This window comes from Apostichopus japonicus, chromosome 19, assembly GCF_037975245.1.
Source record: "Apostichopus japonicus isolate 1M-3 chromosome 19, ASM3797524v1, whole genome shotgun sequence".
In the NCBI taxonomy this organism is placed as follows: domain Eukaryota; kingdom Metazoa; phylum Echinodermata; class Holothuroidea; order Aspidochirotida; family Stichopodidae; genus Apostichopus; species Apostichopus japonicus.
Genome location: NC_092579.1, coordinates 24600923 through 24626591, shown reverse-complemented (window position 1 = coordinate 24626591; position 25669 = coordinate 24600923). Strand labels below are relative to the sequence as shown.

At 41.0% G+C, this 25669-nt stretch overlaps 1 protein-coding gene across 4 annotated transcripts in view; it reads left to right on the top strand.

The window, feature by feature from the left end:
• LOC139960263 (ankyrin repeat and fibronectin type-III domain-containing protein 1-like) overlaps window positions 1–25669 on the top strand; it is a 216172-nt gene that overhangs the window by 75250 nt on the left and 115253 nt on the right. For 3 of the 4 annotated variants that reach the window (XM_071958486.1, XM_071958485.1, XM_071958487.1), the window contains one exon: window positions 10580–11742. In XM_071958486.1, the coding sequence (XP_071814587.1) occupies window positions 10580–11742 (1163 nt within the window). Of the gene's footprint in view, window positions 1–10579; window positions 11743–24476; window positions 24877–25669 lie in introns of those variants that run through there. The other variant, XM_071958490.1, reaches the window with a different exon arrangement.

Sequence of the window (25669 nt, the reverse complement as noted above, 5' to 3'; positions counted from 1 at the left end):
CCAGCCAATTGCTAATTTGTTTAGCAAGATAATCCATACTGTTGCAGTTCTTTGTTTTATTGACTACTTATTTCAATGTATTACTTAAACTTTATGAGATCTCTACAGCTGTTACAAACATCATAACTCTACGAAAGCCATTTAACAAGTGCCTTTAATTGGTTTCCAATGCTTGCTGTCGGTGTTTTCTAAGATCTACTCGTTTGGTTAGTAGAACCCAAAGAGCATTGCTCTTATCTTACCCAGATGTTTCATGCAAGTGTATGCAACATTGCAGTGAACTTTGCTATGCAGTTTAGATAGTTCATTATAAGTATTACACTAAAGCTAATCACCAGGTTTTGTAGTCAGAACAACAGATCCAGACTCTGAGGGGTAATGTACTAGCTACTTCAAGTATTTCAACATTTGAAACATTTCACCCAGCATGCACTGTTGTTGAATAAAAAATGTACCTCATAATTAGGAGAGCTGGTGGAATGGTTTTGATGAATGATTATCATTATTTCCTGTCACCTGTGAGGCCTCTACATATGAGCTATTTACTGGATAAATGGCAGTTGATATTGCTGTTTGCTTATTTTGCAAGGCACTAGTAATGTTTAGCAGTAGACATTAATAACTTAAACACATGGTAATTTGGTTAACTATTGTGAGTCAAAGAAATGGCATGATTTGCCATACTTATAACATAAGCCCTGTATAACTGCTTTTTATCATTGCTGCTTGTTATCAGCAAATGCTCTCAAAAAGCCTATTCGGTAACTGATGTGTGTTGTACTTCAATGCAGGAAAATGCCAGTGAGAAATTAATATTAGCCAGTAGAATTTTAAAGTACTGACATTTTTTTAGCAATTAGCTAAAATACGAAATGCTAGGCCTGCATGTGCAGTACTGTGTATGCTGATATTGCCAGCTGTTTAAGTACTATTTCCAGTTGTATGCTAAGTTGGGAGTGCTAACCTCAAGTCGCCTGTTTTGCCTATTTGCCAGCGCTACGTCAATCACCATATTGATGTGTTCGAACAAACGGTACTTATGGTGAGAAAATGGTGAATTTGAAAACCAGATTTCTACAAGAAGAAAAGGTCAAATGGGGACAATTTTTACATGGTTAGAAAGAGAAAAATAATAACTACAAGGACAATGTATCAAAATCTTCCACCAGACAATTCCTTTAATAGAAACCCAAGCCCTGAAGAACCTGTAATGATGTTATAAGATAGAATCTGCATAGCGAATGTGTGGTCTATTAAAGATACCATGTGACGTGATGATGCTTGCATACATTTTCAAAGATTCAAATGAGCATGAATCCAAAATCAAAGCATTAACACCCATAGTGAATCTTTCATCTAAGATTTTGACAATTAAACTTCATGTTATTCTGTAGGAAATTTGAAATGGTTGTTAGGTAATAGTTAGATTTGTTGAATATTTAATAAATTGTAAGCAGTTCTTTGACTGATAACAGGCTTCACCCTTCAGTAAAGTTTGATGGGAAGGAATGACTTGGCAACAGGACTTGCTTGTTTCTTGATTGGTTTGGACCTTAAACATTTTTGTGAACATATTTTTGGGAACTTTTCTATATTTATTTGTTTGTTATGTCCGTAGTAGTCAAGGAAGTTAAACTATATAAGTCCTGAAAGTGTGCATTGTGTCACAGCATTTTTACAATCGCAGAATCCTGGGTCCGGATGCAATGTTTTGCCCAGGGAAGCAAAGTCTTCAAATTGATTGCGTTCGGCGGACGCAAACTTTTTGTTTGGAGAGACAAACCCCAAGAACACACTCACAATTAGGTCAATGGAAAGCATCACAAAACACATTTTTGAATGAATATCTTTCATTATTTCTTTCCAAAAATCACAACTTCTTTTGAAAAGAACCAAATTTTTATCTTCCAATCCTACGGATCATTGAATTTGTTTGAAAATAAATATATCGTAACAATCAACCTCATAATTAATCGCAAGTTACAGGGTTCACAACGCTCCATTAGGGAAATTTTCATGCTGAAAATAGACAATGATGCTTTTCCAAAATTCCTATGATTTGATTGGCTGATAGTCCCTACCTATTGTCTGGAAACATTATTGCATCTGTAGTGCTCAATGAACACAAAGTAATACTCTAGAGATAACAAAGTTTGTGGTATAGGCTATATATGTGTACACCCAAATATCATGATGTTAGGCCCTGTTTCTGAGACTATCACGTAATATTTGAATCATTGTTTTGATCAGAAGATGTTATGAGTTGAAAAAATCGATGAAATTTGTGGGAATCTAACAGCTCTGATTCTGAAAAGGATATTTCATCTTACAATATGTTTCTTCTCTCAGCATTGAGAGTTGCATTAAGGTAAAATGTGCATTCATACGACAGTAGTTTCTGTTGCAAACTTTTTCGCAATCCCATTGACCACCTGCTTCAGTAATATTTTTTGGGTGCAACGTTCGTGCGTAAGCTACTACTTTGTGCATCCTCAAAGGTAGCCATTGAAGTTCGATTTTTTTAATCGACATTGCGTAAAATGCTATTCACATAGGCCTTCTGTAATTTTTGTAGAGATGATTGTTTGCTAACACTGCAAAGTGCCCAGGGTAAATGTTGGATCAGGTTCCGAGGATTTGCACATGTGTAGTTGAAACTCTGAACTTCTGAAGTTTGAACAGGCCTATGAACATGCAGTGGAGAATTATGGAATTTAGCGACAGATATGCACGCTGCAGTGTAGGTACAGGGATTTTTGAAGAGTTGGTTGTTGGAATCTTGCTGCAAGGTCAAAGCATGGTGATACTACAGAGTTGGCGAGTAGGGAAGATGAAAGGGGGGGGCTGGGGGCAAAAATTGGTTGAAAAGGCAGAGTGGGCAAAAGGTGGGGGGGTGTGGGCTGGGCAGCCACTGACAAACAATACTGTGTTAAACATTCACAAAGTATTTAGGCAGTGGTACGATCGCATCTTTACAACTACACTACTTAAAGTAGATACTACAATAAATGCAATTGATGTTCTATCTGGACGCAAGTTTTTTTTACGGGACGCAAAGTTTTTTTTGGGGGGGGGCTGCTTCCCTGGGACGTAAACCTTTTTGCTCTAGTAACATTACTGGTGTCAGAAATTACCATTATAGTATCCAATATGATAGTATGTTTTAACTTGGAAGTAGTATTAGCATTTGTAACTAGCTTGGGCTATACATGTGCGAATCACATGTGATAGCATACCATCACATGAAGAAGACACCACCATTTTTTCTTTGTAATAGTATTTTGTTCAGATAATCAGATGGTTAAACTATATAAAATAATTTGTAAACAGTTCATTGATTTGATTTAACATTACATAAATGGGGTTTGTATGGTTTTGTAACCAATGCACATCAGTTGAAACCTGTCCTGGCCAGATTTACATGATGAATGTAAGAGATACTCCATAATGCTAGTTGACTTGTGTCTTCTTTGGGATAGCATGTGAAGTTATTTGTGTGCTATCTTTTCATATCCTGGGTGTATTAATTTATGAATTTTGAAACAGTCAATTACAGTAGCCTCAAGAACTATTATATTACCCAGCCTTGCAAACCCACCTTTGATTTTATTCTGGCATTCTTTCCGACTGTACTAAGGATAAAATTTCCTGCTTTTACTTTTACTTTTACCCGAAGAAGTATATGGCTACATAACTTAATAAAACAAGCAATGCATTCGATAAGATGCCCCAGGATAGCGTGTGGTGTATTGTGATTGTTTTAATTTTACTGATGATATATTATGGATTTTCTGCCATTTGGGAAAACTTGTAAGTTTTGCTCAGGCATAAACTTACGATTGTCACTGTTCAAACTGTCAACTATCATTTGACTACTGGTCATTGTGCCATCGTATATGACCCTTCTAATTAATATGTAAATATTAACGGGAATCATTAAAATGTTGAAAGAATGTATCAACTTTGTATAGACTGGAAGTTCTGGTAATACAGGAATTGTCAATTATTAAATTTTAGTCACATGTTACATCTTAGGGAGAAACTCCTGCATGTAAATAAAGCACAGTAATCTACCAGCCAAATTTTGCATTCTTTTCACAGTGCTTGAACACTCTGAATAGACAGTGCCTAAATTTTCCTAGCAAAGTGTTGAGAGATGATTTTGACATGACTCTATCTCTATGTTCATTTGTGTTTGATTCCTTGCAGAAAAGGAAAAGGAATCTATGAGATGGTGATGATTGTGTATGTGCATTGCCTTGGTTTGTAAACTTGACAACTCAAAAGAACATGATTGATGAACTTCCTATTTGTCAGGTGGATCCACCTTGCTGAGTAAAAACCTGTTTTTTTATTGTGGAGGTCTTGTTTACTTGTTTACTAGGCTCAAGCAATTCCCAACACTCTGGAGTCCAGTATTGCTGTTCCCAGTAAAGTTGTGACTCCTTTGTCATTCAACATTAAAAATTCTGAAAAAGGCCTTTGTACAGGGTTATTCACATACCAGTATGGCTAAGGTATATTACAGTAGGCCTTATTGCAGTCCACACTAAAATACAATAGTGCCAAGTTGGAATCTGCCTATTCAGGGTTTCGGCTACTTAAAACTTCATGTAATAGTGATATGATATGATAAGAATCAATCACTGTAGTAATTTATACTATATTCTTTCATGAGGGAACTTCACATGTAGCGTGCATCTCATGATCAGATGACTAGTGTGTTCTCACTGTTGATGCCTCTCTTTTCTTAGAAAATCAGATGTTAGATACATGTTGGAAAATTTCTTTTATACGGAATAAAACCTGTAAGTTAAAGTATTGGAGATGATAGCACCATTTTGCATTTAAAACCTCTCAACCAAACAGGAGGACTGATACCAGTGTCTATTGTAGACACTATTAGCCTATGATATACCAAACAAAAATTGCAAAAGCTGCATATTCTTCAAAGAACTGATGCAGTTTCTCTTGGTAGGTTGCACACATGGAGGTAACAAATGTATTTTACACCTGAATTGTTCACTGATCTTTAACATCACACTGACAACAAAGAATCAGATATAACAAAGATCACTTACATTTGCCATTTATGATGTTAAAGTTTTACTGTAAATGGTTGTGCATCACGTATTTGGGAATTGGGGAGTGGCTTTGTTTAAGGTTTTTGGCAAGGCAGCAATTGATGTTTTGTGGATAGTGACTGGATAATGCCTAGGGCATGGCCAATTTGTAAATCAATAGTTGGGTAGCTGCATTGAACTGTGTACATACATACCCACAAAACCACTGTTAGTTGATTCTTAAACTGCTATTGCTGCTGTATCTCAACAAAATGAAAATAGTCATCATACATCCTTTCACATTCTTTTAATACCTTAGTATATATATTTAAAATTCCTTAATGTCCCCAGGGATATAGTTAGTTTTATTGAAATTCCAAGATTTGCTAGTGATGGATACTATATGGGCTTTTCATGGTTAAATGTGGGACATGTGACATAAACCCACGTAAATCACATGCATGCAGTCTGTCAATTATACATCTTTAAATCTGGAAAGGAATGTGTGCTCCTACTCCTTGGAAGATGAATCATTTGTGTTGTATTCATCCAATTCAGGGTAGTTTAAACATTGAGTTGTACTGCCAAAGCCTTGTCTTAGCTGAAGCCATTGGACTTGGATTTAAGAACAGCACTTCGCAATTGTTTGATCAATCCAGGACACACTCCTAGCTAATTCAATTGACCTCTGATTCAAATTAGAAGAAATATCTTGATTATTTGACAAGAACAAAAAACAAAACTGCAAAGCTTTATGAAGGTATAACTGCAGGCAATTTTAATAAGTTGTATCTAGACTATTGGAAAGCACTGCTGTCAGTGCAGGTTGTCCTTCTGTATCTCTTTTAATTTTTGAGATATAACCCTTAAAACATCTTTAAGTTCATCAAATAAACAGGCTGGACTACTTACTCTGAACACAGACCATAAGACCAGTTCCTCAGATGCAACACAAAACTCAATTGAAAACATAACACTTTTTGGCCTCACATAACATGTTTACAACAAATATTGTTGAAATTCACCAAAGGGTGCTCTTAAATTTGAAGTCAAACCAACTCGTTTTGGTTGAATTATTAGAATTGATGAAACAATGGATTACTGACATAACATGTAGTCCAGTACTCAGAAGTCTGGCAGGATCATCAATTGCAAAGATTTTGAATACTTTAGAGCAAGTATTAGGGAAATGAGAAACAAAACTTTTTTTTAAAGTCTTCATTTTTTGTGGACTATGACATATATCTAATAAACACTAAATAGTTGTCTGGAAGAGCTGCGTTGTATTGGGCTTACAATAATATTTAGTGCTGATTTACAAGCTATTTAATGAGTCATTTTTAATATTGTTTTGATATTTCTTCATATGTAAGAGAGAAGGCATGAACAAGTCTACAAATAAATTAAATCTCAAAGTAATTTGCTTGAATTTTGAAAGTTGTCTTAATTCATTTTTCATTGATTGAAGTCTGGTTTGCAAGGTTTATGTTGTTAAAATATTGAAGTTGCGAAAATAAGGTGTTATACTGGTTAAACATATGGTTAATTTTTCCTGAGTTATCTATCTTATCTTGTATGGTTCCTTGTCCCTTCGAGGCTCTGGATACCATGGTTCGCCACTTTGTTCTATCCTCCGCTGTTCGTGCCAGATCGTGTAGGCTTTTTCCTGTCCAATTCCGGATGTCTGCCAACCACGTGTTCCTTGGTCTCCCTCTTTTCCTTTTGCTCCCCACCTTCCCTTCAAGGAGTTGTTTCTGAAGGCCATTCGATCGCAAGATGCGGCCCATATACTGCATCATTCTGTTTTTCAGCTCTGATAGTAGCTTCCTCTCTTCGCTCACCCTGTTAAGTACCTCCTCATTGCTCATCCTGTCTTTGTAGGACACTTTCAGCATCTTTCTATACAGCCACATCTCGAAGGCTTCAATCTTATTTTCTGTCTCTTTAGAGAGTGTCCATGTCTTTGAAGCATACAGCAGGGTTGAAAGGACGTAGCATCTCACTATCTCACTGAGTTATATTAAATAGAAAACCATGAGAAACAAACTTAGTTCACATCTTGGTAGCAATATAACACAGCCTTTTAGACAAATAGCATTTTCCTTGAGTCTTCAATATCTGAAAAAGCTGGAAATAGGCTTGCACGGTAAACCGGTTTTAGTACCGAAACCGGTTTTTCCGACCGAATTTCGGTACTATTTTTTATTTTAAAAAAACCGAAAAACCGAAATGGGAATTGCAAATACTGGAATAAAACACAGTTTGTTGACTTTGGTTTCTCCTATTTACTGTTCTTTTTGCAATATGAAACTAAATTGCAACAAGAGAAAGCTTTTCTGATAGACGATATTGTCAGCTACGATAGGCACACGCCATAACCAGTGCTTGAGGGTGGATAGCTAGGCCTAACATTAGGCTATGCAGCCCTTACATGCGTGCATCAGTTAGGTGACCTTGTAGTATTGAACTGACCTTGGTGGCCAACGTTAGTAGTTGTGAGAAGTACACACTCAAATGACGAGATGCAGTTCAAAATAAATTGTTATATCCAACGTGTTTCTCCTCTTTGTGTTGTTCTTATTATTTAACTGCAATTTAATAGTAGAGGATATTGAGAAAATCTTTTCCAACACATTGAGCACAGTTCGTGTTCAAAAAATGAACGTTAAAACTTGAAAGGTACATTGCGCAATCCACAATACCATACGACATGTACAGTCGCAGGGGGGGGGTCTCTGTTAGTTTAACAACCTAGATGCAACAAGTAACATTAGACCCATCACAGGGGGGGCTCTGAGTTTAACAACTAAGATGCAACAAGTAACATTGGAACAATCACGTGGGGGGTGGCTCTGAGTTTAACAACTAAGATGCAACAAGTAACGTTAGAACAATCAGTCCATTATTCACAAGAGACACCTGGCGTCAGGCTTGAGTCAAGGAATATTAAAGGAGTAAAAAATGTTGCATACATGGCTGGAAATTACAGATGTTGCTGTTGGGACAATTCTCCGTTGTACGCTAATAGACTTTATTTTCTTTGTAAGTTTCCTTTAAACATTTCTTCTTATCAGTTATCAGACAAGACATCTCTCACTTGGTTTTTTGTTTACATTGATGAACACATGTTTCCAACTTAAACGTTAACAATTTATATTCTTTGCCGACCTAATCCCCGCTTTTGCCAGCAACATTTTTCAACTTGTAATTGAAAGTGCAGACGGTAAATTCTCTTCACTCCTTGAAGAGAAATTTATTTTACCGCCAAGATACCACCCGCGAACATGGCTAGAGCCTCGTGCAATTTGGTACCTTCGAACACTTTGTCAGCCACTACTGAGTATATTGGACCAATCATATTGTAAAGCATTTTTTTTTTACGATCTCCAATTGGTCATAATGGGGTACGCTCGGCCCTCATCTCCGAAAATATAACATATAATATAATATAACATGACCGTGATATTTTTTTCTGAACACGAATTTGAACTTCGTGAAGTACAGTAAACACAAGACAAGCGATACGTGTACGAGATGTTAAAACTTAAAGAAAAAATTTCACTAACAAATTTCTTTTCGACATATTTACTTCAGTTTAGTTAACGTTGGTTATAAAATGAGAGTCATGAAGGCAGTAACATTTCTTGAATTTATTCTCCTTATTTTTAACCCTTTACTGCAAACGAACAGACTTGAACTCGCTGTTGGTAAAGCTTAAAAAATACGCATCTTAGCGATCGAGATTTGGATGTTTTCAAAAAAATTCGGGGGGGGGGAAAAAAACGGTTTTTGAGCCAGATTCGGTTTTTTGCTAGAGAAAAACCGGTTGTAAGTTTTCACGAAACCGTGCAAGCTTAGCTGGAAAGAAACCAAATTATTCCTTGTTTGAGGGAGTTTTTATGGTCTGCAATATGTTATTCAGATAAAAGTAACAGTGCTGGTTGTGTTTCTATTTTTATTTAAAGTCTCAATGTGTATTTGCCAAATATTAACTTCGACCTTTCCAGCTTACTGCCCTATAAGCTCAGTGAAAATAATACCATTCTATGCAATTTATTTTGATTGACTTATCTGTCGTAAACATTTTGAGCTAAATAAAATTCGCCAGATTTTTTAACAAGTCCACAGATTCTACAAACTTCACTCAAAACTTGCAAGCCCTGCCCAAAAGATCATGAGCCAATCAAATCTCTCTGTTTTGTTTACGACCGTTACGCATAGGACTTACGAGTGGACGATACAAGTATATATTGGTTACATTTGTGTAATGATCATGCTGATATGTGCGGTCTCAGTGATTTTATGGTCAATCGTTCGCACCATAAGGGCAACAGAAAATAAATTTCTCTCGATTGGGACAGCTTTTCTCCATTAAACCCACCTGGTCAGAGTGCATTTAGAAGAAGAATCATTGAAGTTGAATCTGCTTCGGAAGTTTGTTTTCCGAAATTCATCAGCAAACACTTTAATACTGAGACTTTAAGTTTTTAACTGGGATTCAATGGAGTCTCTCAACTAAACAAGTCCTCTTTGTCTCAGTGCTTTCTGAAGAGAGGAAGTCTTGACTCTTCTTTAAAAGGGTGGTAATCTCGCTTTGACTTTTTTTAAAGAATGGTAATCACGCTTTGAAAGGAAAGACTCTAATTTGATGAAACAAATTATGATGCACTTAATTGCATGGTCACTATAGAACTAAACTAGCCATTAATATTCCTCTTTAATTGAAACTAGACTGTTTAAGAAATGTTTACCAGGAATTAAAAGCACAGATCCTTGATGAGATAGAAATATTTATCATTTAAAGAAAGGAGGAATAAAGGATAGCCTCCACAGTGTAGCATAGAGCACATTATGAAATGGTGTGTGCATTTGTGACTGTGTTACATGTCAAGGGAGCATTTAGTAATTGTTGTGATGTGGCTTGGAGTGCATTGCTGTTACTGGTATGTTTGCAGAGAAAAAGTAAAACTGAAAATAACAGACCTGAGGGAGATTCCGAGATGATAGGATCATAGGCATGCTTAAAATAGATGATGGAAGCACTGAAAGAGCTGCAAATTAGTAACACTTTGTAAGCATGGAGGCTCAATAGTCTGGATATGATTGAGCTTAATGGAGTTTCCTGCAGTCTGTTATTATGTAGGCCTACTCTTTAAACCTGTGTGCGACACAATGTATTCAGGTCTAATTCTTCCGTTGTTCATCAGAAGTTGAAATGTTCTACTTGAGGAAACAGCTCCAAAGTACTTCTTTGATTAAGTAATTAACTGGATGTATGTCTGTTTTAGCTGTCATTTTGTGAATCAAGAGTTCCTTCCTGTCTTCCAGTCAAGACATGACTATGGTTTAAACAAAGTAGATTTTGCCAGAAGGTGACTTCGAAGATGCTTTTACATTGATAAGATAATTCCCATGATGACTAAGTCTTCAAAGCATAACTAAGCATTCGATCCCAAATGAGAAATTGTACAACTGGCCTGTTGAGGAGAAGTAACATTGTTTTTATTCTATTTCAGATGGAAGAGGCAGAACAGTATTGCTTCGAAGACTTTGAAAGTGAGCATGTGGTTGCTTCCCCAAATGAAGGACTTAATCGATCAAACATACCTGAGGAGGAACAGCAATCATCTTTACCAGGTCCTAATGTTCATCAGAATATGAGAAAGTCAAATCCTTCCATCAAACGAGATTTCTCACATGGTGATGGCCATAGTGAATGTGATGAGAACCTACACATGATGCCTATCGAGGCTTTCAGGGGACCAGAGAAGGGAAAGAGGAATCAAAGAGAGCTCGCACACCAGACAACAAAGGCGTTTAATGCTAGGGGAGACCTTATACCTGGACTGAGTTTTGGCAACTCTGGTATTAGCAAGAAAAGTCGTTACTTGAAGAATGCAACAGCTGTGAAGAAGCAGAGAGAATGGCGGAAGCCGAAGTTATTCTCAAAATCAACCTATTTACATAGAACTTTATCTGATGGTTCTGGGGTTCCTGAAGAGTCTGCTGGGCTTGGCTATGACCAAGGTATGTACCCAGGTAGCATGGGTAACTTAGAATCCAAGTCTGTGGAGGATAGGCTTCAACAGCTAAGTCAAGAAGATAGGCTGAGTGTTCGCACTCGACCTGATTACCATAGAGGAGGGAATGGCAAAGATGGTGTCCTATTTCAGAAAGGAAAGTTACGACCTAGCAAGTACAGTGTCAAAGAGTTAAAATCAAGAGATTATTTATTTAGAGAAGAATCAATCTGCTCTCCTCTTAAGGGTAAACCTCTATTACAGACATTAAGTATGTCAGAGGATCAACTTGATAAACATCACCCCCTGTTTGTTAATGGCTCTAGCTTGGATAATATCACACCACTTGAGGACCCTCCGTCACATTTCAAAGGACAGAGCCTTCCATCAGAGATTGATCGTATCACACTCTTTGGTCCCAGAGACTTGATTGCATCACAAGGTTCTTTAAGCTCGCATAGGGAAACTGACGAAGAGGTTTCAACTGAAAGTAGCAGATCAAGTGACTCTATTGTATCGAAAACTGGTAATAAACTAAAAAGAAGACCACATGCAGGCTCAGAGGCAGCAGATTTTGTGGACACACTGCTGGGCAGACCACCAAGAGAGAACTTTATGGAACCAAGGATCAATCTGAATGGAAGACTAGCTACAAAAGGGTAAGCAGAAAGTTTCTAGATATTCTATTGGTTCGTTCATATCTGATCTCATATATCAAATTAATTGATGAATTTAATATATTTCTTCAAACAGGTAGGGACAGTGAGGTCATCCACATCATCTAGTGAGGCATTACATTTTTAACACACTTTTTACGATAATTGACATTCCAAGTAAATGTAGCTTATGCCATGGCAATTAATCAACCTAGCTGTCTCACCAATGGAGTTGTATAGGTATTGCATGCTTGTAAGCAGAGCTCTGATCCATATTTCATCAAAGTCATCCATGTAGCCCATGTTATTGGCTGCATTAATGTTTATACGAAAGATGAAAGAAAGGATCAAAGGTCATCTGGGGTCCAGGGAGGCGCAAACATGAAATCTGTTAATGACCTTCTTTAGAAGATAATTTAGCAAGAATGTTATTTTTGTGATATTTGTGGTATGTCATAGTGCAAACATTTCCTTTTGAGAAACAAACCCCAAGTACACACACTCACAACTAGGCCAGATGCAAAATGCAAATGTTGGGGCACACTTAAGCCAAGATTTGTGCATGCATCAAGTTTCCCGTATCTGCTAACATTCCTTTCAGCTAAACCACTGCTAGTTGAGATGTTGTGTTGATGGAAGTTTAAATTAATTGGTGTTATTTACATCAGTTCCTTGCTTTGCTTTCACTTCACAATCTTAGCCCTTCTTGCTCTTCTTTGTCTATAGAGAATAGATAACATTTTTGATTTCTTGCCAGAGGCAAAGGAATCTATGCGATAGTGATAGCGTGTGTGTGTGCATTAGTGTGAGTAAGTATGTGACACATGCTTGTAAACAAAGTAACTCAAAAAGGTGAACGGTGTTTTAACTTCATACTTGGTGTGTGGATCAGTCTTATTGAATACAAGAAGCCTATTGTTTCTGTGAAGTCCAATGGTCATTTGGGGTCAACAGAGGTCAAAGTCTGACAATTTTGTGAACATGATAACTCAATAAGTACATCTTTGTTGAACTTTTTACATGGTATGCAGATTCAGCTTGTTGAGGAAAGGAACCCTATTGAAATTGGTAGAAGTCAAAGGTCATTTGCACTTAACATTTAAGTGAAAGTGAAAATCTTGTTAACACAATAACACAAGAAATACATCTCTTTTGAACTTCATGCGTAGTGTGTAGATCCAGCTTGGTGAGTGCAAGAATCCTATCAAAATTATTAGAGGTTTAAGGTCACATGAGGTCAACAGGTATCAAACTCTGAAAACCTTTTAATCATGATAACTCCAATGTTAATGTTGCAGTTAGTCTGTGAATTCTTCATTGTTATGATTCTCTTTTGGTGAACAATGTTTGGTCAAGTTTAGTTCAGTTTGGTTTGTGAATGAGCTCTATAGGTCTTCAAGGAAACATACCTGGCATCCATGTAATGAAATCTGCTTCAGTGTTCATACTCTTGCTTTAAACGTGCCCCTAAACCTCCTAATCAGGTTTCATCTTGTGAGCTTCAAGAGGTTGTCTCAAATGGGCACAAATTGGCTATTTCAAATGGTGGAAAACTTGGCCATTATTTCATAGTGTATGAACAATGTCAGGTACAGCTGAACAACTATTAAAGGGATTTGCTTGCTCACCATTGGTAAAATGTGTCTATATTTCATATACTGTAGTAGGACTGTTCTTTCTGGATATTGACAGATGCTGATTTAAAATTCTATAAGTTGTAAAATCCTTGTGAGTGAATGACGTGGTTGATGTCCACAAGGGATTGCTACAAATCTTCTCTGGTTCTCACTTAAATCTTGAACAAATTAAACTTACTTGCTCTACATTAGTCAGATAGCAATCTTGAATTTTTTGAGGAAATTGTATGGTAAGGAATCACAAAGCTAACTGTCCTTTTGTTATTCCTTGCCACCGAAGGCAAAAGGAATCTATGTGTTGGTGATGGTTAATGTGTATGTGTGTGTTCCATGCTTTGGCTTGCAAACGGAATAACTCAAAAAGTATTTGTTGGATTAACATTGTGTATAAATGTAAGTAAGAGAACCCTATTGCTTTTCAGAGAACACTATTGTTTTCTTAAAGCTCAAAGGTCACTTGAAATCACCAGAGGAACAAATCGAAGACATATCGAAGACATAGTTAACAAGATAACACCCAAATAAAGTATCTACATGAAGTTCATATAGATTACGTTGGTCCACCTTGGTGACTGAAAAGAAATAGTAGAATATCTAGGAGGTCAATGGTCATTTGAGTTCATAGTAGATTAACTTCTGCTTGGTACAGTATGTAGATCCACTTGATTGAGTACAAGAATCCTACTGTTTTCTCTTGAGATCAATAATCATACATGTGAGGTCAACAGACCATGAAGCCTGGAAAGTTTCTAAACACAATAAGCCAAAAACTAGCTTTGTACAGTATAAAAGCTATATTTGAACAGTATTGTTAAATTTCGATTTTAAAACTTGCATCCCAGGGGCACAACACCTCAAAAAAGTTTGCATCCACTTAGTAAAAGCATGCATCCCTGTGGGTGGTAATGGAAATGCGCATTTTAAGTGCATTTTTTAATATTTCCCTGCAAGAATGGGGGCATAATTTAGTGTTCAAATTTTGTGTAGCAGTTTTGAAGGCTCTGATCTTTCTATTCCACTTGTGTAGCAATTTGTCCATTTGCATAGCATTTTGTGACTGGATACTGCATAAATTATTCTCTGAAGAACATATGATGCTGTATCCTGATTCCCGCTGATGCGCAAAGAAACAATGCGTACAGTGGTAACATGAAAAAGATCAATTGTGTATACTATGACTAAGACAAACACAATGAAATGACTGTCCAACTATGATCATGGGAGCTGGAACAATTGCCATTCAATTCTGGATGACGCTCACTGTACACACAGACTCCTTTACATGGATTCTATGCAATGATATAGGCATACACACGCTGTGATGAGAGTTGGAAATCCAGGGAATAAAACCCCCAAAATACTGTACTTTTAAACCAGTTATGGTGTTATCTAATTGGAGCCTTATAAATTTCTTTGGCCACCACAGGCAAAGCCACAGATAGACTTGAAATTATAATTTTGACCAATTTTTGTGGGCTTATTTGCCATATTAAACAGTTTAACTATGCCAAGTGCTATGTTCTTCAGTTTTACATAATTCCCCTTTCCTGCATCCACTGGGCAACTAACCCCAACCCTGGCCTGGTCCAATCCCTTTACTAGTACAGCATACATGTAATGTTGATTCAGTAGTGTCAATTCACTACCTCTCATTGTATCTTTATGAATGAGTTACATGCAAATATCGCACAGAAAACTACTGTACAACAGAACTTCATGGTCAGAAAGACTGCAAAAATAATGCACAGTATTTACTTCGCTCCTCGCTTGCCTGTCTCCTCACAACCTTAGCACCTCATTCTACTGTGCCTATAAAGTCCTGGTAAATAAATAACACTGTGCGCCCTCTATGACCGGACCCCCCTTCCGGTCCCTCCTCCTTTTTCATTCTACCATTCCAAGTGCCTACACGCATATTTTTCTTGTGGATAGTTTCCTTGGAAAATTGTCTTGGTTTTCTTTGACTATCGCCGGAAGTTTTTTAGCTTCGGATCTTTAGAAGTTTGACAGTCCTTTCCTGACCGATGAGTATCCTTTTTATCAAAAAGGGAGGGTTTTGGGGACTGTTTTCGTAGTGCGTTTCCTCCTTGGGTTGTTTTGCGGCGGGGGTAGGCCGGGGGTTAGGCCACCTCGTAGCGTTACCTTGTTTACCGTTGCTAGGTTACGCTCGCTCCACCTAAGCCTAATTCCCTCCCTAGTTCTCCCTTCTTACGTTAAGCTTCTATTGTTGTTCACTTATCACTAAGAAGTAATCTTCCTTAATCCGGTTATTCAGTATGTCCCGCAATCCATTGAAGTGCATCAACTGCTCGATGTTTCGCCCAGGCAGAGCCTGGGACGAACACGACCTTTGTCCGAAATGCAGATTCTGCACTCGACGAGACCCCTGCCTGGTGTGTATTAAGTTTACACCAGCTCAGTGGCAGGACATCGACCTGTGGCTTGAGGGCTTACAAAGCAAGCTCCAGGGAAGGCTGGACTCGATCCCGAGCGTAATCGGGGCTCCGGAGGTTCCAGGAGTAACAGGAGATAGAGAGGAGGAGGGAGTAGTAGAGAGAGAGGTGGAGGAGAGTGGCCAGGAGAGGGCCGAAGGAGAGAAAGAGGTAGAGAGAGAGGAAAGAGAAAGAGAAAGAATTCCCCTAACGGCCCGGCTACGTCTGGATCAGTTACGGCCAGAGGGAAGGGCAGGAGCAAAGGCAAGGCTCCTGCCAAGAAAAGACCTCCAAAGCAGAGGCACAGCTCGGCCGGGCTGGAGACTCCGTCTCAGTCCGGGCCGCAGCTAAACAGACCCACGGAGTGCAGCCCTCCGGCCGTGGAGGGCTCGGGTCCAAAAGAGAGAGCAACCAAGGGGTCGCGGAGACGGAGCCGGTCCCGTTCCAGGGAGCCGGACAGGGAGCCGGAGAGGCGGGTTCCGACGGAGATCCCGGCCCGAGAAAGTAGGGGGAGAGAGACCTCCCGCCGACCCAGAAGAGAGAGATCGGGGTCACATACAAGATCCCCAAGACGGAGGGAGAGGAAGAGATACTCTCCGGTCTCCGACGAGTCCTCGGACTCCTCCGACGACGGATACAGAAGAGCTAAGAGGAGGCGCCGGTCCCCGAGACGGCGTCAGGAGGAGGAGCCAGCTTGGCTATCAAAACTCACCGGCCTGCTACGGCCCCTGCTGGAGCAAAGGACGTCCACGGTAGCCGACGTGGCACCAGGCCCCACTAGCCCCGTACTGACCATGGCCCCGCAACCGGCCCCGGACCCGGACGCTCTGGATTGCAGAGCGTCGGTGAATCTTTCCGGCTTGGAGGACGAAGGGGATCCTATAGATCCAGATCCTCTCGACTACGATCCTATGGAGGACAACTTTGGCCATAATTACGAGCCGGAGGAAGCGCCCGTGACGGGAGGAGCCCTCCCTCAGGAGCTAATAACACGGGCGGCAGACATATTCAGACGACACCTGGGGTCGAGGAACCCGAGATGCAACCGCAGAAGGCGGGCCGGGTATCAAAATTGACGGCGACCGGCGAGGCTTCATCTAAGCCCAAGACTACCATACCAGTAGACGCAACCTGTTATGACAGATTTGAGGCCATTGCCAACAAGACCAAGTGGACGGCCTTCCCGGCCAGGGCAGACAGAGCGGTCAGGGTACCTGACGAGGCCTGGAGGGATCTATTTAAATGTCCAACTATCCCCCAGGAGGCCAAGGAGAGATTAAAAGCCGAACAAGGGGCCTCATCCACACACTTGTTCAAAACCCTGGCCCAGAGGAAGCTAGAAGAGCTCTTGGTAGAGGTGGACATGGCAGCCCGTTCGGGCATGAAGTTCGCATCGGTACTAAGGCTATCAGCCGAAGTCCTCATGCGACACCACCAACAACTCCCTGAGGACAGCAGCCAAGTATCCAGGGACGAAGCGGGCCAGCTCCTCCTGCTGCTGGGCCCCCTTGTCAGCCTCGCGTACGATCAATTTGCAAGGATCGCTACCAGGTCCGTAAAGGCCCGTAGACAAAGCATCGTCTCCGCCATCCATTGGCCATCGACGGAGGCTAAGGACAGAATGCTGGAGCTACCAATCCTCGGGGAAGACCTCTTTGCGGGCTGCTTCCAAAAGAAACTGCAGGAAGAGGTGGCCCGGAGAGAGACTCTGGCCAAATCAGAATTCCGACCCCCGGCTACTCAGAGAACCAGACCCTTCCGCCCGAGGGAGAGCAGAGCACCCAGGGGAACGAGAGCAGCACCCGCCATATCTATGAGCAGAGGAACTCTCAGAGGCAGAAGCCGGGGGGCAGCCTTCCGTCCAACCCGTCCCTGGGCTCCCAGAGGAGGCAGAGGCTCGACGTCGACCAGACGGGACAGTGACCGCTCCTCCACTCGACCAGCGTTCGCCGCCCAGCCCTAGGGGTGCCCACCTCTCCGCTGCCATTCCGCTGGTGGGGGGGAGACTTACAAACTTCTCCCAGCAATGGGAATCCATTGGCGGCGACAAGTGGGTGTTGGACACAGTCACACACGGGTACAAAATAGAATTCTCCTCCAGCCGCCTTTCAGGGGCGGAGGAAGGCAGACACTCACACCCACGGACCCCGTCAAACGCTTAGCTCTAGAAGGGGAAATTCTGGCCCTGCTGGCCAAGCAGGCAATTACAAGAGTTCCGGAAGGGACGGGACCACTCTTCCGGTCCTCTTTCTGACCAAAAAACGGGACGGCACCTGGCGTCCCATCCTAAACCTAAAACCCCTGAACTCAAAACATATCAGACCAAAACACTTCCGTATGGAGACCTTAAACTTAATAATATTACCCCTACTCAGAAAGGGCATGTGGGCGGCGACCGTAGACTTACGGGACGCCTACCTGCACATCTTGATACACAGAGAACACCGACGATTCCTAGCGTTCCGGTACGCAGATCAAGACTACCAGTTCCGGGCGCTCCCATTCGGCCTAGCCACGGCTCCCAGAGTCTTCACGAGAGTCGCGGGAGCGGTAGTCGCCTATCTCAGAACAAGAGGAGTCACCCTCTACGTATATCTAGACGACTGGTTGGTAGTAGGGAACAGCCGATCGGAAGCAACCAACAACGTCCACAAAACGCTCCAGACCCTCCAAGAACTGGGCTGGATCGTGAACCAGAAGAAATCACGGCTATCGCCTTCCCAGAAGATCCAGTTCCTCGGGGCCATACTGGACTTCACCACCGGGATAGCCTGACCCTCAGAAGAAAGAGTCGCGGCGGTCAAGGCGACCACACAACAGATCTTGGCACACCGGCGGTCACCAACAGGGACATGGCTCCGGGCCCTGGGACTCATGGCCAGCCTCGTCGATATAGTGCGACTGTGCAGGCTACATATGCGACCCCTACAACTACACCTCCTGAGGTCCACAGACCCAGACAAGACAACGCTGATCTACAGGTCAGAGGAGGTCACCCAACACCTCCGATGGTGGCTCGACCCAAACAACTGGAGTTCAGGGGTACCCTTTGCGATACAGCTACCAATGACATCGGTAACGACGGACGCGTCACTGTCCGGATGGGGAGCTCATTGGAGCAATCGCACAGCATGGGGGACGTGGTCCCCAGCAGAAAGATCTCTCCACATCAACATCCTGGAGATGATGGCGGTCAAAAGAGCCCTGGAAGCTTTCAACGACCACGTACAGGGAACCATAACCACAATCCTCACGGACAACACGACAGTGGTGGCCTACATCAATCGACAGGGGGACACCCACTCAGAGAGACTGTGCCGACTCGCGTGGGAGGTGATAACAGCGGCCGAGGACTCCGGCATGATCTTACGGGCTTCCCACATCGCGGGCAAGTTCAATGTGATGGCAGACGCCTTATCCAGGGGGCATATAGACCCCAACGAATGGTCTCTGGAGCAGGAGACTTGCGACAGAATCTTTTCGATCTTCGGCAAGCCCACGATAGACCTGTTCGCAACGCACAAGAACAACAAACTCAAGACCTTCTGTTCCAGACGATTCCACCCCCTGGCCTACCACACGGACGCAATGTCCCTCTCTTGGGACCACATGGATGCGTATATCTTCCCGCCGCTGTGCATGATCGGACAGGTCCTCAGGAAAATTCGGAACTCCAAGGGCAGGTTCACACTAATAGCCCCGTTCTGGCCTCGCAGACCCTGGTTCGCCGAGATCCCTCAGCTCCTCATGGACGTCCCAGTGAGTCTACCGGATAAGCCCCACCTACTGTCCCAGAGACAGGGAACTCTCTCCCACCCAGACATCAGGGGGTTACAATTAGTTGCCTGGAGGCTGTCCGGTCTTCCCTACGACAGAGGTTTTTCAGAAGCAGCTGCCGCGATGGCAGCCGACGCTAGAAGGGGAACGACCGCAGCGACTTACGATTCCCGTCTGCGGAAGTTCGACCAATGGTGCCGACCGAGACAGATACTGCTGCCTAATGCCTCTGTGACACAGATAGCCGAGTTCCTCCTCTCACTCTTCGGAGAAGGCAAACAAGTCTCCACTATCAAGAATTACAGGTCGGCCATCGCTGCCATCCACCAGGGCTTCCCAGATGCCTCCACACTGGGCAATAACCCGTACATTGCACAACTCATCAAAGGCATGGCGAATCGTCGCCCACAGATCAGACGGTTAGCCCCCTCATGGGGACTCTCAGCAGTGTTACATGCCCTGGCAGGACCACCATACGAACCAATGGCTAACGCCTCCCTGGCTGCCCTCACAAAAAAGACACTCTTCCTTGTTGCAGTGGCGTCAGCAAGAAGGAGGAGTTGCCTCCACGCCCTAACTACCAAGCAGAATCACATCAGATTTGAGGGCCACGGGGTGAGGATGGTTCCAGACCCGTCATTTATTGCAAAGAACCAGACCTTGACCTTCTTACCAGGAGACATTTTCATCCCGGAAATTAAGACCATGTCATCAGTAGCCGAGGACAAACGATGGTGTCCAGTCAGGGCACTGAAGTGGTACCTGAGCAGGACAGAGAAGTTAAGACAGACAACTTCTCTCTTCATCATACCACGACCACCCTACGCAGCGGCCTCCAAAGACACTCTATCCAGGTGGCTAGTAGAGATTATACGCCCGTTCACATCGGGGACCGCCCGACCAGTGGCAGTGCCACTCGGTGCTAAGGTTGTGAGGAGACAGGTAAGCGAGGAGCGAAGTAAATATTCCAAAACTTACTGGTTTGGATATTTACGAGTAACGAGCTTACCTGTCTCCATTCCCCCCTCCCTCCCCCGAGAGGGTGGTGGGACACAGCCGGACGGGGGAGCGGTCGCTTGACTTGACTCACGACTCCGAGCTCCACACCAGATTACAGAACCACCATCCACCAGAGAGCCATCGACCATGTCTATCGGTGAGTGTACCTGTGTGTTTTCGTATGCGTTTACGTACATATTCTTCCGCTTACGTTCTCACCTAAGTTGTTCTAAGGTTAACAAGTGTCGGGCCGTAAATCTTTAGGCTCCTTGTTAGTTTAAGGGGTAGTTCCGCCTGCAGGGTTCAGGAGAGTGTCCCCCCTCCCCGCTGCGAAGGGGAGGGTTACACTCCCCCCTGCTAGGAAGGCGTCTGACTTTTTGTTAGGGGTTCACTTTGGGAAGTTAACTCGACGGGAGTCGTTGGGGGTGGCCAGAGGGCCCTTGCCACCCCCACTCCCGTGTCCGTGAGGCCACTCTTCAGGAATGGTCTCATGAGAAAGGAGGAGGGACCGGAAGGGGGGTCCGGTCATAGAGGGCGCACAGTGTTATTTATTTACCAGGACTTTGTAGGCACGGTAGAATGAGGTGCTAAGGTTGTGAGGAGACAGGTAAGCTCGTCACTCGTAAATATCCAAACCAGTAAGTTTTGGAATTTATTTTGCTACTTACAGTATGCCTAATCCCAAGAGAATAAACATAATAACATGTGAACTCAAAATCATCTAGTCAGTATCAGAGATGTTAGTGAAATGTTAATTTTTTGCCATTTGTTACATGGGAAAATCCCCAAATTCCCCAATGTGTTGTGCTAACCTAGGTAAAGCTTTTCATTGAACACCCTGGAATTGTGAATTTTTTTGTTCTCAGTGTAAATCTTACATCTGCCTCACCTACTTATAAAGTGCATGGAGAGGCTTATACTCAAACTAAAGTAGACGGTAGTGTTCTTTATGTAATGTATGAAGTAACCAAAAATGTTTGAAAACCGATGTTGCTGCTAAGCCACCAGGTGATTGCACAGTTCATTTTCCTTTTATCTTCTAATACACAAATCGTGTCTGGCAAAAAATGATTACTACAGGTTAAGAGACGCATAGGGGCAAAAGAGGGAGCTTAGAAGCTCAATATGTAATTCAAGCCTCTTCTTCCATTGTTTCTATAGGTGTTACATTACTTTCTGTTAACTTCAAGTAGATTTTCTTTTGTACACAGATAAAAAGTAGTTACTGTAGCAGTCCCTTTTGATAAGTACATACCATCAAAACTGTTTATATTCTATAACTCCCTACAGTACAATGGTAATTGAGATATAGTTGGAGTTAGAGCATGGTCTGAGTGCTTCAGCAATGCACCATTAGCATTAAGTTGTCATGGTAATTGAAGCAAGATATACCATTAGAACATAACTGGTATTGCTAGGAAATAGCTAAACACAGGAGTCTGAATTTAGTGCAAAACTCCACAACTGGGATCCTAATGTAACCAAGTTTCATATGTAAATCAACAATAACAAACTGACTGGAAAATTTGACAGAATTTATTTGCTCTCTCACATCAAGAACAAGAATAGTAATTTTGTTCATCAAAAGAGGATGGTTTAAAGATGAACGATAATGACAGAAAACAAATCTCTTCTATTCATAGATAGTGTAGTTTATATGTTACCAAGTAACATATTTTTAAATTTTTTCGAATAGCACTTCGGGAAGTTATAAAAGGGGAATTAAAACATTGTTTTTTGGTCTCCGTAATTGATACAAATTTAGGAATCTGTAAACACTGCAATGCCTTGCACAGCACTCAGGTCAGTGGATGACTTCACTATGATGATCTTGTCTGTAGTGTACTGTTCAGTACGGAGCTGTGCATGCATATTGTGTCCGCATAACTGTTATTTTATTTTATTTCAGGCGTAATGCTCAAGACTTTAATAGATAATTAATGTCATAGAGTTTCTTGATAACTTCACCACGTATATATTCATTTGTTTTTAATGAAATTTGCAACGATTTTTTAAAAGATTTCCCAATATCTGAATAGCTGACTCGCAAAACAGAAGCGCTTGTATGCACTACTGTTGAGTCAGACGTAAATGTTCCTTGTTCCGTACGTCATGAAATCCAACAGAAAGGAATTGTCATCTTTAAGAACACTAAAACCTTTCCTTGGCAGAATTGAGGGTGCTATACATAAACAGATGCACACAAAATAGTATCAGTTTTGATGTGAAGTGAATGTCTCCCTCTGTTAAGACTGTCAAACTGTGACTGTCTCTTTGCTGAACAGCTATTTCAATTCAAATTTTTATTAGGTTGTAGCAAGAATACCTGGTTCACGCTTACTGTAGGTTAGTTTCATGGGTCCAGGTTATAATACTCCTTGTCTTCAAATGTAGTTCAAGCATATTTTATCTTAAGTATGAATGTTTGTCTGCTGTTTGGCTTATTGAGAAGGGCAATGTGATATGTACCCTTTGCTTGCATGCCAAATTTTTCTTGACCTTGGTATAAAGCTCTTCTACTATTGCCCAGTTTCTATATTTTGGTGGGCATTTCTGTTATGGACAAGTAGGAGCCTTTTAACTTATTTTAACTTATTTATTTCATAGAAGGAAATACTGGGAAGGAAATTTATGGATTTGCAAAAAGAATCGTGATTTGCGGAAAACAATTGGGCTTTTTCGAGTCATTAACTATACTTAATACTTGAAGTAAAATACAAATCTTTGATGTTGATATGGACTGGGGGGGGGGGGGGGTCTAAGGAGAACCATAATGCATGACTAACATTTGCTAACTGAGATATTTCTTGGATGGCAGGATAAAATGCCTCTCCCATTTATGTTTGGCCTACTCTAATTATTTGAATTTTTAACACAGCTCATAGCTTGGGTATGAGGGATGTATTATTTAGTTCTGCTCCTTGTTTACAGTATCTGAGCAGGAACGAATAACTTGCAATGTTAAGCATGATGATTTCGAGCAATTAAAGGTTTAAAGAGACAGATGGTTAGCAAAGAAATGTGATTGAAAAAGATTAAACAAGCAAATCATGGCACATGAATTTGTATTCTTTGGTTCTAGTTTATGTACGATAATACCTTCCTAAATGGAGTAACTTAAAGTATAGTACTGAATTGGTTTCTGCAACCATAACTCCCCAATGCTTTGCTACACCTCTCCATCTGCAACTCATCCACCTCACAATCTGTAAATGATGACTCACTCAAAAATCTTGGTCTGGATTTGTTGTGTTTCTCAGCTTTTATGGGGTTGTTTGTCAAATGTGTAATGTAAGTACCATCATTTGGTATTTTAGTGTTATTGTACTTTCTGTAAGGGCAGTCATATTGATTTACAATTCAACTTCATTGGAAAGATGTAGTACATCTCACCTTGTAATGAAATTCTTGCCCATGATGCAGGTACTTTTGTAAGGAAACCCATTCTTGAAAACTCGATAAATAGTCACGCAATAAGTACAGATAGTATTGTTCAAGATTTCCAAAGAAATGTGAGATCCCAAATAGTTTTTGTAATTAAAGAACTGACTAGTATGATAGATGTGTAAGATTAGTATTGAAATATAATAGAAATACCACAATATCTTGTATTTAAATTTATTAGTATCTCAAAGTTACCATAATCAACACAAAATCTGTTCTGAAAGGCTGTACAATTCACTGTAAGGATTAACTGGTTATGAGGGTGGGTAATTGGTAGATATACAGCTTCAGAGAATTGATGTATTTTTCTGCTGCCCCAACTACCAGCATGTGGGTTTGTCTAGTAACAGTCTAAAGTTGCAGGTTGCTTTAATTGCTGCATTGTTACAGTTAATACTGGTGGTTGGTGGCATTTAATAAGTAACTCTGTATTGGTTTATTTCATGAACCTCTTGGGAAAAGTTTTCTAATAACCATCTGTTGCTTCCATATGTGATTAATTACTCTGAATTCATGTACATGTGTTGCTGTGTTTCCTTCCAAAACTTTATAGGCCTCGGCACATGATTTATCATTACGAGCTGGATTTTCAGTCACATGTGTTAGTGACTGGCAAACATTTTCCTGCTTGTTCAAGATTCACAGCTTTTTTTTTCTGGAACTCATCTTTTCCAGTTAATTTTTTCATTGATAATTTTTGATGTAGCAAGTGTCCATTTGGTATTGTGAAAGGGAAGAAACTGGACTTGGGTTTTGATGCAATAAGTGATAGCACTTTCATTTGATAAATAATACATCACAGGGAATATGATGTACTTCCAAAAGATACGACCACCAATGTCATCAAGGTAACTGCTGGACAGGTATTTTTTAATATTTTTTAAAACAACCTGTTTTTTGTATTGTTAATCTTCAGACCTGCAAATAATGTTGCATTTGGGAACTTGAAATGGTTATGAGTCAGAAAAGACCAGAAGGGGGGGGGGGGGGGATTGTGTTTGCACGTTTAATGACTTATATTCTGCATGTATTAGGATATCAAAATAACTAGATAACAAACAATGCTGTTCCCAATTAACTGATAACAGTGAACTCTTTTTGATTTTATGATGATAGTATTTCAGATTGTAGCCACATATTGGATTAAAAAAAACTGTTGGCTGTAATGACCTGGGTAGAGTAATGCAAGGCTTAGTGTTGAAGATGGAACACAAAATGGTATAAATATTACACTAAATCAAGACTTTATTTCAAAACTTTGTATACATGTGCATATATGTAGCTATGTTGACATATGTTTTACATTTCGCCATTATTTTGCAGCAGATTTGAGTTCGAACTTTCTGAACTATATATACACCAAAATATTATTGGAAATACTGTGCAATGTTTGACTTATGACAGAAATTTTAATTTAAGGGAAGAATGGAATGGCCTTTAGCAACTCCCATGTCAGAGTGTGACATTAGAGAATGTGTTTTGCCATTTTGGAGAGCATAACAAGAATTGTATAGGACAAACAATAATTTTGGTAGGAATGTTTACAAACAAACAAAGGAATCTCACTAAATTTGGATGAGATTGGTATGATGGCTAGAGGGATGTTCTGGTGGCAGACAATAACACTTTCAGCTTGGGCAG